General features: G+C 49.6%; 1 protein-coding gene and 1 pseudogene across 7 annotated transcripts; one reads left to right on the top strand and one right to left on the bottom strand.

The window, feature by feature from the left end:
- Positions 1-160: 160 nt before the first annotated feature.
- ITPA (inosine triphosphatase) lies at positions 161-11,357 on the bottom strand. 7 transcript variants are annotated; one of them, XM_057703194.1, is made up of 10 exons: positions 11,236-11,301; positions 10,303-10,364; positions 10,036-10,139; positions 8,584-8,641; positions 8,431-8,495; positions 7,743-7,816; positions 6,732-6,763; positions 6,045-6,160; positions 1,801-1,877; positions 161-634 (listed from the first exon to the last, which is right to left on the bottom strand). In XM_057703194.1, the coding sequence occupies exons 3-10, from the start codon at positions 10,039-10,041 to the stop codon at positions 511-513; spliced, it is 552 nt and encodes a 183-aa protein (XP_057559177.1). In that variant the 5' UTR covers positions 10,042-10,139; positions 10,303-10,364; positions 11,236-11,301; the 3' UTR covers positions 161-510. The 7 variants fall into 7 exon arrangements, with proteins under 7 accessions (XP_057559177.1, XP_057559175.1, XP_057559172.1 ...); XM_057703192.1 differs by lacking the exon at positions 10,303-10,364 and having other exon boundaries at positions 10,036-10,168; positions 11,236-11,340; XM_057703189.1 differs by lacking the exons at positions 10,036-10,139; positions 10,303-10,364 and adding an exon at positions 9,670-9,705 and having other exon boundaries at positions 11,236-11,339.
- On the top strand, positions 2,585-3,306 carry LOC130833489 (GTP-binding nuclear protein Ran-like; annotated as a pseudogene).
- Positions 11,358-12,647: the final 1,290 nt, after the last annotated feature.

Raw genomic sequence — 12,647 nt, 5'->3', positions numbered from 1 at the left:
AGGAAAGAGGTAATACTCCAGCCAGCAAGGGCACAGAGACAGCTTCAACACAGCACTGCCCTCATCCGGCCACCCCACCCCCCACCCCTCTTCCCCGTGACCTGAGAGGTTTCCTGCTCATGCCAAAGGGCTCAGCAGACAGACACCTGCCTGGGACAGGTTTCAAAGCAGATATACCCAGTTTATTTTGGAAGCAAGTACCCTCTGGAATTTTTATCTGTTGCATTTAAGAAACATCTAAGGCTGTTTGTGTGGTTCTTCCCCAAACCCTCAACCCTGCCAAGGCCAGTTTTAACACCCGAAGTCCTTTCCGGATTCTGGGCCTGGAGGCTGTAGACCACTGAATCCCCGAGGGCAAGAGGATGGTGTCCCTTGGCCAAAGTTTCTCCAAGCAGAGCCAGCTACTCCTGACAGCTGCTAACACCCCCAGGAAAGTGGTAACCCTGGAGGAAGTACTTAGACAGGTGCCTGCCTGATAGAGGCGGTTTCAGGCTAGCCCTCCCCAGATCCTCAGCCAGAGTGGTCATCACTGGCCCCGGGAGGAGTCAGGCTGCCAAAGTATTCTTGCAAGGCAAGCAGGGCCTGGAAGCGATGGGAGATGGTGTTCTTCTCAGCCTTGGGCATCTCTGCATACCTAAGGGGCAACAGTAGCAGCTCAGAGAAGGAGCCCAGATTCAGGGAGGGTGTGTACACCTCACCTTATCCTGGAGCCCAAAGCTCAGAGTCCCAAGCAAAGGGTAGCGGGGCCACCTGCTCCCGGCAGCCAGAGTTAATTTTTTAAAAAATCGGATAGAGTCTTAAAATTCCCCTGCAGGTAGAAACCCATATTACTGAGTGTGGAAGGATATTAAGCTTGTTCTATTGTGTCCAAAAGCCATTAAAGGGAAGCTGGGGACAGGGGGATGAGCTGCATGTTTGATCAGCTTTGTCATCTGTGGACAGGAAGCAGTGGGGCCTGACAAAGCAAACACAGCAATCTCCTCCAATGCACTGCGGGGTGGGCAGGTGTCGGGGTGGGGGGGGAGGTGGGGGCGGCCTTGAACAGCCAGCCAGTGGCCTGCCATCCATATCAGGACTCCCAGTGAGGTGGCACTTTCACGTCCATACTGTCTAATATGGTGGCCACCAGCCACTGTGGCCCTTTAAGTTTAAACCGATTACAACTGAATAAATTCTGTCCCTCAGTTGCTCTAACCACATTTCAAATGCTCCACAGCCACATGTGGCTAATGGCTACCAGACAGCACAGTGCAGATATAGAATATCTGTGCCACCAAAGTGATGTTTCATGTTGTCTTCAGCCCTGTCTGGCTGCTGTGAGGCCTCAGGCCACGCTCTCTAAGGGCCCCTCCAACTTGACAAACCCAATCGCAATAATGGCCAACACGTCCCATGTAAGTAAGCACGGGTTGGCGTGAAATACTGACAACACCTGGCACTGTGGGGGTTTAATGTGGTGGCCAAGTGTTAACATTGTTCCAAACTAGATGGGGGGCAGATAATCAGCCATCAGGGCTGTCCAGTCCCCAGAGAGGGGACGCCAGGGGAGCTACACAGCTGCCCTGTGCTGAGCCGAGCCCGAGGCCCAGGACTTCCAGCTATGCCCAGCTGCCTCCCAGCTGTGGACCAGGCCACCCCGATTCCTCGTGTCCACCCCAGCGGAGCTGCCTTCGGCCGGAACAGGACCTCAAAGCCTGCCCCTGCCCGTATGCGCGTGCCTGCACCTGGGCGGGGCACTGACCCAACCCAGACCACGGCCATCCCGACCCCGCACCCCTGGGAGAAACTGGGGCTCCTTACGTCTGCTCATATCCATCAGGCTGAAAGCAGGGGTCCCAGCCAAAGTCCCGGCAGCCACGGGGCACCACAATCCGGCCCTGCCAGAGGAACGGGGGGACAGGTGTGTCACTGAGTGTGGAGGAGATGCACCATGAAGAGGGCAGTAGCCAGTGTGAGTTTGGTTAGTTTATGAATTTGGTTCAACCCTATTTAGTCAAAATACATTTTATCAATGGGTCTATGGAGCCGGCAAATGTTTGCAGAACACAAATAAAAGGCAGAGCAGGACTTCCTAGGTGGCGCAGTGGTAAAGAATCTGCCTGCCAATGCAGGGGACACGGGTTCGAGCCCTGCCCTGGGATGCCACAGAGCAACTAAGCCCGTGCGCCACAAAAAAAAAAAAAAAAAAAAAAGGCAGAGCAGGACAGCTCGCTCCCCGGACAGGGAGAAACCACGAGCTTGGTCAGCCCACCGATACCCCTGGGACCAGCCTCACTCTCTAAAGCTTTGACAAACTGTGACCTCACTGAAGAAGAGAATCAACTCTGAAAACCTGACAGAAAACATTCTCCCCTAACAGGAAGTTTGAGGGCGCTGACCTTTGCAGACAAGCCCTGTGTCTGCCACAATTACCACATTTCTCAAAAAACAAGGGAGGCTCTCACAATTAAATGAAATAACAAAACAGAAATTACTTTGCACAATGTTCAACACAAATGGAACTCAATAAATAATGGCTGTAATAGGCAAATTCCAAAAGGAAAATGCTACAAAGATAACCAGTGTCATTAGATGTCAGGTTACCTTGGGAGTTAAAAAACAAAAAAAAGATACAAGGGAGTCAGACTGGGGTGGAGACACTTCTGGAGGTAACATCATGATGGCTGCCCAAGGGGAACCCCAAGTACAGTTCAAACTTGTATTGGTTGGTGACGGTACTGGAAAAATTCCATTTGTGAAACGTCATCTGACTGGTGAATTTGAGAAGAGGTATGTAGCTACCTTGGGTGCTGAGGTTCATTCCCTTGTGTTCCACACCAACAGGGACCTATTAACTTCAATGTATGGGATATAGCTGGTCAGCAGAAATTTGACAGACTGAGAGACGGCTATTATATCCAAGCTCAGTGTGTCATTATAATGTTTGATGTAACATGGACAGTTACTTACAAGAATATGCCCAACTGGCATAGAGATCTTGTACGAGTGTGTGAGAACATCCCCATCGTGTTGTGTGGCAATAAAGTGGATATTAAGGACAGGAAGTTTGAGACAAAGTCAACTGTCTTCCACCGAAAGAAGACTCTTCAGCACTATGACAGTTCTGCCAAAAGTAACTACAACTTTGAAAAGCCCTTCCTCTGGCTTGCTAGAAAACTGACTGGAGACCCTAACTTGGAGTTCATCGCCATGCCTGCTCTCACCCCGCCAAAGGTGGTCATGGACCCAAGCTTGGCAGCACAGTACAAGCACGACCTAGAGGCTGCTCAGACAACTGCCCTCCCGGATGAAGATGGTGACCTGTGAGAAAGTGAAGCTGGAGCCGAGCATCAGAAGTCTAGTTTTATAGGCAACCGTCCTTTGATGTCAGTGGTGCATCGTGTTTGCCACTTTACTGTATAGCTAAGCAGAACATGTGCTTAATCTTCGGGATGCTGAAGGAGATGAACGGGCTTCAGAGTGAATGGGGCAGTTTAAAAAAACTTCATTGTTTGGACCTGCATATTTAGGTGTTTTGGAACCCAGCTGTTTCCTCCTTGAATTTCAAATATAAGACTGCTACAGTCACAACACAACATTCAGTGTGTTATGGTCCTTCCCATTCCTTTTCGTTTAGAATCAGAATAAAGTTGTATTTCAAATATCTAAAAAAAAATAATTAAAAACAAAAAACAAAAAAAACAAGGGAGGTAGTAAAGGATGGGGATTAGCCACATAAACTTCAAGTCATTCAGACCAAAGGCAACATTCTGCTTCTGCTAATAGGGAGCTGTGTGACTGAGGCCAGTTACTGAACCTCTCTGAACTTCATCCGTGCAACAAATATTTTTTGAACACCTCAGAGAGGCAGGCAGTGTCCTTAGCACCGGGAACACAGAAAGCCTTAGCCTTGCCTTCACAGAATGGATCTCTTAAGCAAAACAAGCATTACACCAGTAAACACATTCATGATTACCAAATGCAAAGTCCCTCAGAGGGAACAAACTGGGAGCTGGGCTCAAGAAAAACAGGATGGGGAGCTCAGGGAAGGTCTCAGTGAGGAGGGGACACTTTGGCCACATAAAGGGCTAGGGCAAGAACATTCTAGGTGGAGGATACAGCTGTGTCAAGGTCTTGAGATGGAGAAGGGCATAGCATATGTGCTGCTGATAGCACAATGTGGCTGGGGTTTAGAGAGCACAGGTGAGAAAAGGAAAAGAAGAAACAAGGCTACCTCAGTTAAAGTCACGGCTGGCAAGCAACAAAGCACAAAAAGCAGCCAAAGCTGGGGAGACAACAGGGAATGGTGGGGATGACAGTGATGAGGCTCTGTCAGCAGGATAGCTGCTACTCAGTCACGGGGCAGGAAGCTAGGCCTGTGGTTGCTCAAACTTTTGATTTTTGAGAGAACATTTCTGTGAAAGTAGCAGACCACTATAACTAACTTTTAAAAATCTGAAAAAAAAAAAAAAAAAAAAAAAATTTAACCAGGCAATAAGATCGAGCAATCCCATTTCTGGATATATATCCAAAAGAACTGAAAACGGGATCTTCACCCATGTTCATAGCAGCATTATGAGCCAAAAAGTGGAAGCCACGCAAGTGATCATCAATGAATACAGGCAGACCTCGGATATAGTATGGGTTCAGTTCCAGACCACCACAATAAAGCGATTATCTCAAAAAAAGCAAGTCACATGCACTTTTTGGCTTCCTACCGCACGTAAAAGTTATGTTTACATTATACTGTAGTCCAGTAAGTGTGCAACAGCATTATGTCTAAAAAAACAATGTACATACCTTAATTTAAAAATACTTTATTACTAAAAAATGCTAACCATTATCTGACAATGCAGGATTGCCACAAACTTTCAGTTTGTAAAAACATAATATCTGTGAAGCTCAATAAAACAAGGTATGCCTGTAAATGGATAAAGGAAAAAGGGGTATATACATACAACAGAATATTATGCAGCCTTAAAAAAAAAGGAGATCCTGTCACATGATACAACATGGATGAAACTTGAGGACATTATGCTTAGAGATAAACCAGTCACACACACAAAAAACAAACACTGCAGGATTCCACTTATATGATGTATCTGAGGTAGGTGAACTCTTAAAAACAGAAAGTAGAATGGTGGTTGCCAGGTGCTGGAGAGGGGAGGGGAAGGTAGTTATTCAATGGGCATAGTTTCAATTTTGCAAGATGATAAAGTTCTGGAGAGCTGTTGTACAACAGTGTATACTACTGTATTGTACCACTTAAAAATGGTGAAGATGATAATGTTACCTGTTTTTTTTTTAACCACAAAAATTAAAAACCTAATCAGGGAGGGCAAAGTAAAACATCTGTGGACAGTCCCTGGTGGAGTCCCTGGTGTAGGGCTATGTGGGCTATGGCGGGACTCTGGATTTTATCCTGAGCAGAAAGGACAAAGTAGAGAAGTGATGTGCCTGCAGGTACACTCCTGCCACAGGGAGGGGATGGATGGGCTGTGGGGGGAGCAGGCCAGCCCAGAGGGTAGCCTGGACCCTGTGAGAAGCAGCTGAACTTATGGTCTGACAGGTAAGCACCAGGGCATCGAAGGGCAGCTCTGAAAGGAATGAGTTGAGGGGAGAAGGAAGATTCTATATGAACATCAAAAGTTGGAAAGGCTACAACAACAACAACAAAAAACCAAAAACAAACTAACAAACAAAAAAAGTTGGAAAGGCTGTAAGATGTTCAAGGGAAGCTGTCGCCTCAGCAGTGGGATAAGGAGACTCAAGCTTGGAGAATTCTGGGCTGTAGCTGTAGCTCTAGGAGTTGTCACCTTCAGCTTCCACATCTGCCTCTCAGGAGAGCATACAGTGCAGAGCTCTGGCTATACGAGGCCCCAGCAGCCGTGAGCCACTGTGCGTTTCCAAACACTGGACTCAGGGGTCCAATAAGTTTCGGGACTGACGGCGCTTCTAGCTGCGGTGCCCAGGGGCGTGCCCTCCCCACCATGGTCCTGCAGCAGCAGCATCGCGGGTCACAGCGCCCTCTGGCAGCAAGCGGGGGAACGAGCGTGGGTACGCACCGAGGTCCGGCCCCTGAAGAGGTGCACAGGCTCACTTGGGTCCCCAGTGCTGAGAGCGAATGTGCAGAGTGCATAGGCCGACTTGTCTTGGAAGCCAGCCAGGAGCTGGTGGAGACCTGCGGGCAGGTGCAGTGAGGGCTCAGCACACTCTATGCTGCCCAGCCCCAGCCTCCACTCCCCACCCAAGGGGCCCAGTTGGGGTGGGGGGGGGGAGGTGGGGGTCATACAGATCACCAAATAGGCCCTGCGCTGATAACCCAGGAAGTTGGGTGATGGGCACGTGGGGTTCCTTATTCTACTACTGTGGGTTTCAGAGCATGCGCTGCTGGGGCCAGGAGGAGCAGCAGGGGGTCCCCCCTCCCAAACCCCCACTGAGGCAAGGACAGCAAGCGGTGGGGCCAGTCCCTCTCAGAGCCAGAATCAACTATAGCCCTTGTCCCTCAAACTCAAAGCTCTCACCAGCCACCCCACCCCCACTCCTCCCACATCTCAGCGCTCCCTGGAACTGGGTGTACAGGGAAGTGTGAGCTGCAGATTGTGATGGGGAAACGGAGGTGAATGAGGCTCAGTGAAGGGGATGCAACCCGAGGTTCCTGATTACTAGTTGGAGCTCCTCCCCTAGAACCCACAGATTCTTAATTCCAAACAGATTTAAAGAAAAAAACAAAAGACAAACGGGGATAATACCTTCAGGCTTTAACTTCTCCAGAAACCACTTTCTGCAAGAGAAATAAAGGTGAGTCAGACATCACAAGCAGATGGGTGTTCCTACCTCTTTCTTTCTGGGCTGCGTTCCCCAGGGATTAGAGTCCTGGGAGAGCCAAGGAGAAAAGAGAAAGAATATCTCAACTTAAAATGAAGAGAAATAATCCAATAGGAAAAAGGAAACGGAGACAAAGAGGCAATGCACAGAAGAATCGATAAACCAATGAAAGCCTCAACCTCACTGGTAATTAGGGAAATGCAAATTAAAATTGCATGTGATAATATTTCCCACTCTCCCCACTGCAAAATACTAAAAAGTCATAAAACAGTGCTGGTAAAAATATGGAGCAATGTACACTCTCAAGGTATAGGGGTGCTACTGCCTTGGCAAACAAATTAGCAATCCAAAAGCTAAAGATCCAAAAGTTAAAGATACAGTTAATTCTTGAACAACATGAGTGTGAACTGCATAGGTTCACTTACACGTGGATATTTTTCGATAGTAAATACTACAGTAACACGTGGTTGAATCCACTGATATGGAAGGCCAACTGTAAGTTATACGCAGGTTAACCCCCCGCATTGTTCAAGGGTCAACTGTATACATACCCAAGACCCAACAAAGTGGGGTATTTGTACCCTAGAGATACACAGACCTTCTGAGGGAGTCCAGGGCCCTGGATAGGTTTAAGGAAATCCATCTGCAGATCTCAACTTCCTTATTTCCTCTTTCCTGAAACTGATCTGCCCGTGAATGTTAACTCTCCAATGGGCGAATTCCCCTTGCCCATCTCAACTTACACAATCACATTCTCACACTTTACAAAAGAAAGGCATGCCTCTCCCCTATCCCTAATCCTTCCTCAAGACAATCTGACATAATGGTGTTGATGCCAAGACAGTAAATGACCCGCAGTATCAAGTAACTAATCATTTCAAAGTTCAAGTGGTTTTGCGGCCAGGGTCCTGCAAAGGGGTGGGGGGGGCACTCACATGTAGGGACCAGGGAGGCCCCCAAGGGCGTTGAAGCACAGACAGGTGTCCTCCACCAGTACAGGGCCCTGCACCTGCAGCACAAGGACATGCAGCCCTGAGACCTGCGCCCAGCAGCGGGCCCCACCTCCGCCCTGAACTCCCGAGCCACCCAGGCCAGGGCCACGCCCACAGCTAGCTGGGATGTGCAACAGCAGCAGCAGATAGAGGTCCATCTGCTCCGGGGAACAGCCCTGGCTAATCTCTCATCTTCATTTTAGAGATGGACATCAAAGCCCTGGCAGGTTATAAAGCTTGCTCCAGGTACAGTGACAGGAGAGCTGGGACTCATACTCAAGCGGCCTCTTTACAAAGTGCTCGTTCTCAGTCCCAGAGATGTGTAAGTGCAGCGTGGATGCACGTGGGGAGGATGTAGGGGATGGAAAGTATGTACCTGAAATTTGGGAAGAGTGAATTATGTGTGTGTGGGGAGGGTGGGGGTCATCTAGGGGGATACTATGTAGTCAAGGCTGAGAAAGGCAGGCAGTATTCCAGGGCCAACATTAATTGATTCTAGCTAAGCCTGGAAAGGTCCTTCAAGTCATGATAAACTGTGCCCACCATATTCACTCCCCACCCCCAGCAGGCACAGACCCCAGGAGCCACCAGGACAAGAGACACAAGTACAGGACACGTGTGGAGCAAGCACCTGGCGAGCTGCTTCCTGACACTTCCGAATGGAAATCTCATCAGGCTCTCCTTGGTACTCTGGCACTTATCAGAGAAACAGACACAGAGTCAGGTCACAGGGAGACAGAGAAATTGCAACGTCTTTTAAAAATAAAACTAAACAGAGACATACGGTCTATTTTCTGGGCCACCAAAGTGCACGGAAACTTATCTCCTAGAATCTGAATGACCTGTTCCAAAATGAAAGAACATTTGTCATCATTTGTTTAACAATTTCCCATGACTACACAAGCTGTCGCCCACCTTTCTCTCCAGGTAACTCTCCTGTCAGTCCCCTAAAGCTCACCAGTCTGGCCCATGAGCCTCACCCAGCCTTCAGGGTCCCAGCCCAGCAGGTCAGCTCCCTCATCTCCTCACTCTCCGATCCCTCCCTCCTATTTAGGTCTCTGTTCATGCTAACCACCTACCTAGAATACCCTTTTCCCTTCCCAATGGTCCCAAAACCTGTCCTTCAGTCCAGGAATTTTCTATCAGGGGTTACCCAAAATTCAGGAGGTCCATGAACTTGAATGGGAAAAAAAAAAAAAACCCTCTTTATTTTCACTAACCCCTAACTGAAATTTAGCATCTCTTTCAACTGTGAATACAGAAAAAAAACACAAATAGCATTAGCAGTTCTGTGCCATTTAAACCTATTAAAATCACAGATGTTGTCACACCCCATTAAGTTGTAGCAGATATCTCAAAATGTCATTTACAATCTTCACTATTTTTAAATTATGATAATTACACAGAATGACAGACTGAATTCTTTAACGCATTAATATGTAACTAGATCACAAATATTGATATTTTGAGAATTGTAAACCAATAGAATTGATTTCCTTTGTAATCCTATGTATTTTATTCTGTACATTTAAAAATATTTTCCTGAGGACGGGTCCATAGGCTTCATCATTCTGCCAATGGGGTACCATGGGATGAAGAGTTAAAACTTCCTATTTTAGGGGCTTTCCTGGTGGCGCGGTGGTTGAGAATCCACCTGCCAATGCAGAGGACATGGGTTCGAGCCCTGGTCTGGGAAGATCCCACGTGCCGCGGAGCAACTAAGCTGGTGCACCACAACCACTGAGCCTGTGCTCTAGAGCACACAAGCCACAACTACTGAAGCCTGAGCACTAGAGCCTGTGCTCCACAACAAGAGAAGCCATCGTAATGAGAAGCCCACGCACTGCAACGAAGAGGAGCCACCACTCACCGCAACTAGAGAAAGCCCGTGCGCAGCAACAAAGACCTAACACAGCCAATAAATAAATAAATTAATAATAATTTTTAAAAAACCTCCCTATTTTAGGCCAACTTCAAGTCCATCTTCTCCGGTGAGCCTCCTCTGGCCACTCCAGCCTCTTCTTTTCTTCTTCTTCTTCTTTTTTTTTGGGGGGGCTGCACCACATGGCTTGCAGGATCTTAGTTCCCTGACCAGGGACTGAACCCAGGCCCTGACAGTGAAAGCTTGAATCCTAACTACTGGACCGCCAGGAAATTCCCTCCAGCCTCTTCTTTAAATGTGAGAGGGCTACATTCTCAACCAGAGGTAGAGATGGGCTTGGGAGTTGGCACCTACCTGCATGGGGACTCTGTTCAGTGTGGCACTGCCTGTCTGCTTGACTGGCCTCAGGATCCCAAACCTTTTATCAACACAGGGCTCTGACTTCTCAGAAGGTCACACTGTAATGGCACACAAGTGCCATCGGTCCCTATGCTGTACACAAATGAAGGGTCCCTTAATTACAGCACCCCATTGGTCTGCCTCAGACATCTAATGGGTGTCATCCTGATTCCCCACATATGACCCACCTCCTTGGCCATGGCTGACTGAGTAGGGGCAAACCTTTGATCCAAGCAAGGGCAATTAGAGCTGACATCTGGCAGAAGCCTCACTGCTTTCTCCATCTCTCCATCAGAAGGGAAAAATGCATTAAGACCTCAGAAGGAAACGGGATGAGCATCCAGAGAGAACTAGAAGGACAAATAAATCCCTCGAGAGGGACTCCCGAGAAAGACTACTCAAGTCCCGTGGGACAGCATACCATTGTATTCCCACAATTGTCACCTGTTTACATAAGCTCCCTGTGCCTCTCTACAATTTGCAACCAAATTGGTTCCATCAACCCCCAGAGTCCTCAGAGGTAGCCACAAAGTTCCTGCAGGCAGGAACTTTGGATCCATTGCTTCCTTCACTCCTGCTCTCCACTGCGCTGTGAAGCGGACCTCCCGCAACATCTCCACTTCACAGATGGCGGAAAGAGGCTGGGAGAGGCTAAGGACCACATTTCTGGACTGTGGTGGGGTGTGGACGGCTCGGTTTGGATGCCTGGCCCCACACCCTGTCCGGCCCCTGCCAACCTCAGGCCCGCAGCGCGGTCTGGATCAGCTCCAGAGGGGTGTCGGGGTCCCGGTATGGGATCTAACTTAAGAGGTGACCTTTAGGACAAATGTTACGGACCCCACCACTCCTTCAGCTCCCGAAGCCTCTAAGCTCACAAGCTCTGTGCCCGGATTTGTCAAGGCCCTCATTCTATCGAGTCCAACCCCGGGTCGCCCCCTCCGCACACGTGCCAGTCCCACTCCGCGCGGCCCATTCCCTGCCGGATCCAACCCATCCCTCCCGGTCGGACTCTCCGTTCCCCCTCCGCTCCTCCAGCCGCGTGCTTCCCTCCTCCTGAAAGCCGGTTCTCCGCCTTCTCCCCAGCCAGCCTGGCCACACGCTACACGGCCCCACGCCCAGCCGCCTCCTGGTCGGCTTCCCACACCCTCCCGTCACCTCCTCCAGCTTCTTGGAGTTCCCCGTGACAAACACGATCTTCTTCCCGGCCAAGGAGGCCGCCATGGTGAGACCCAGCTACCTGGCAAGCACGCCGGAAACCCCTCTGCTTCGAGTCGCAGGCACTTCCGGCTGGCGGCGGAAGAGGGTGGCCCAGTTTCCGGCTTGGGGGGTCCCAGGAAGGCGGTCTGTGGTTTCTGCTGCATGCCCAGGGCGGCGGCGGCGGCAGCAGTAGACCGCGCTGGGCGCCCAGAATCCTTGCTCAGACCCCCCGGGAGCATAGCGTCCTTTTCCGGATGAGCAGCCTGGGGCCCCGAGTGCTAGAAGGGAGGAGAAGGGCTCCGCCCCCCTGCATCGGAATTGCTGGGGTCTTCCCGACTCTGGAGGTTGAGTACGCCGAGACCAGCGCCTCCCGCAAAGAGACGCTCTCCTCAAGGCCAGAAGAGACCATTCCAGCCACCTGCCCCACCCCTGCTTTCGCCTCTCTCTGGGACACGGGCACCGAGGAAGCAAAGAACCCCCTCGTACCCACCTCGAGGCTGGTGATGAGCTGCCTAGGCTCTGGAGCATTCACCTTCACCGTGGGCACCTGTAAAGCTGTCTCTGAGAACTGTTTGCTTCTGGACAAGGACCCCCAAACCTAGGTCTCTATCTTGACCTCACCTTCAGCCTTGCTTCCTTAGCTCCTCCTTGCTTGCCAGCTCTGATCTACTAGACTGTGATTCTAAACTTGGCATAGCCTAAATCTAGCCCAGCCTTTTCCCCCATCTCCCAGACTTGGGACTTAAGTATTTCGACTCCCTTATTACCTCATCCCAACAGTCCCTTAAGTCCAACATCCCTTCTCAGCCACATCTTTTCATCCCCAACATAGCAAAGAGCAGAAAGTGCCCCCAGCAGACCCACCTGTGCGATAGGCCTTGACCCACTATTGACACCCGCACTGGGCAATTCAGCTGTCTCCTTCATGGACTCCGCAACCAAGAGTTAACAGTAATGGCAGATTCAGGGCCAGCTCTTCTCCTGGTGAGGCACCGCTTGTCAGAGGAGTATCACTGGAAGGCTGGAGGGCTGTCAATGCCAGAGGAATTATTTTGGTTAATGCTAAAGACCTCTGATAATTTCTCGATGAGTTTTTTTATTTTTTAGACCCCAGAATTTGTCCTCAGGGAATATAAACAAACAAACAAAAATCCTTTTGCTCAATGACTTTACCATGGCAGGAGTATTGCATAGGCCAAAAGGTGTTACTGTGTCCTAAGGCAGGTCCTGAAGTTTCCCATTCTACCATGTGATTATACCATGTGATTTGCGAGGCTCCTTGGAGTTGACCTGAGAAATGGGTTAGATCACAGAGTGGTTGCCCTCCTGCTATGTCATGTCTCTTCCTAATTCATGAAGTCATGGTGAAT

The sequence above is a fragment of the Hippopotamus amphibius genome, chromosome 12 (assembly GCF_030028045.1).
Source record: "Hippopotamus amphibius kiboko isolate mHipAmp2 chromosome 12, mHipAmp2.hap2, whole genome shotgun sequence".
In the NCBI taxonomy this organism is placed as follows: domain Eukaryota; kingdom Metazoa; phylum Chordata; class Mammalia; order Artiodactyla; family Hippopotamidae; genus Hippopotamus; species Hippopotamus amphibius.
This window is presented reverse-complemented; position numbering and strand designations above follow the sequence as displayed.

Excerpts from the sequence above, each read along its gene's own strand:
- ITPA (XM_057703189.1), bottom strand. The coding sequence starts at position 11,301 with ATGGCGGCCTCCTTGGCCGGGAAGAAGATCGTGTTTGTCACGGGGAAC. Across the intron at positions 7,817-8,430 it reads GTCAGGAAGCAGCTCGCCAG|GTGCAGGGCCCTGTACTGGT; the intron begins GTGCTTGCTCCA and ends CTTGTGCTGCAG. Across the intron at positions 635-1,800 it reads CCTGATGGATATGAGCAGAC|GTATGCAGAGATGCCCAAGG; the intron begins GTAAGGAGCCCC and ends GTTGCCCCTTAG.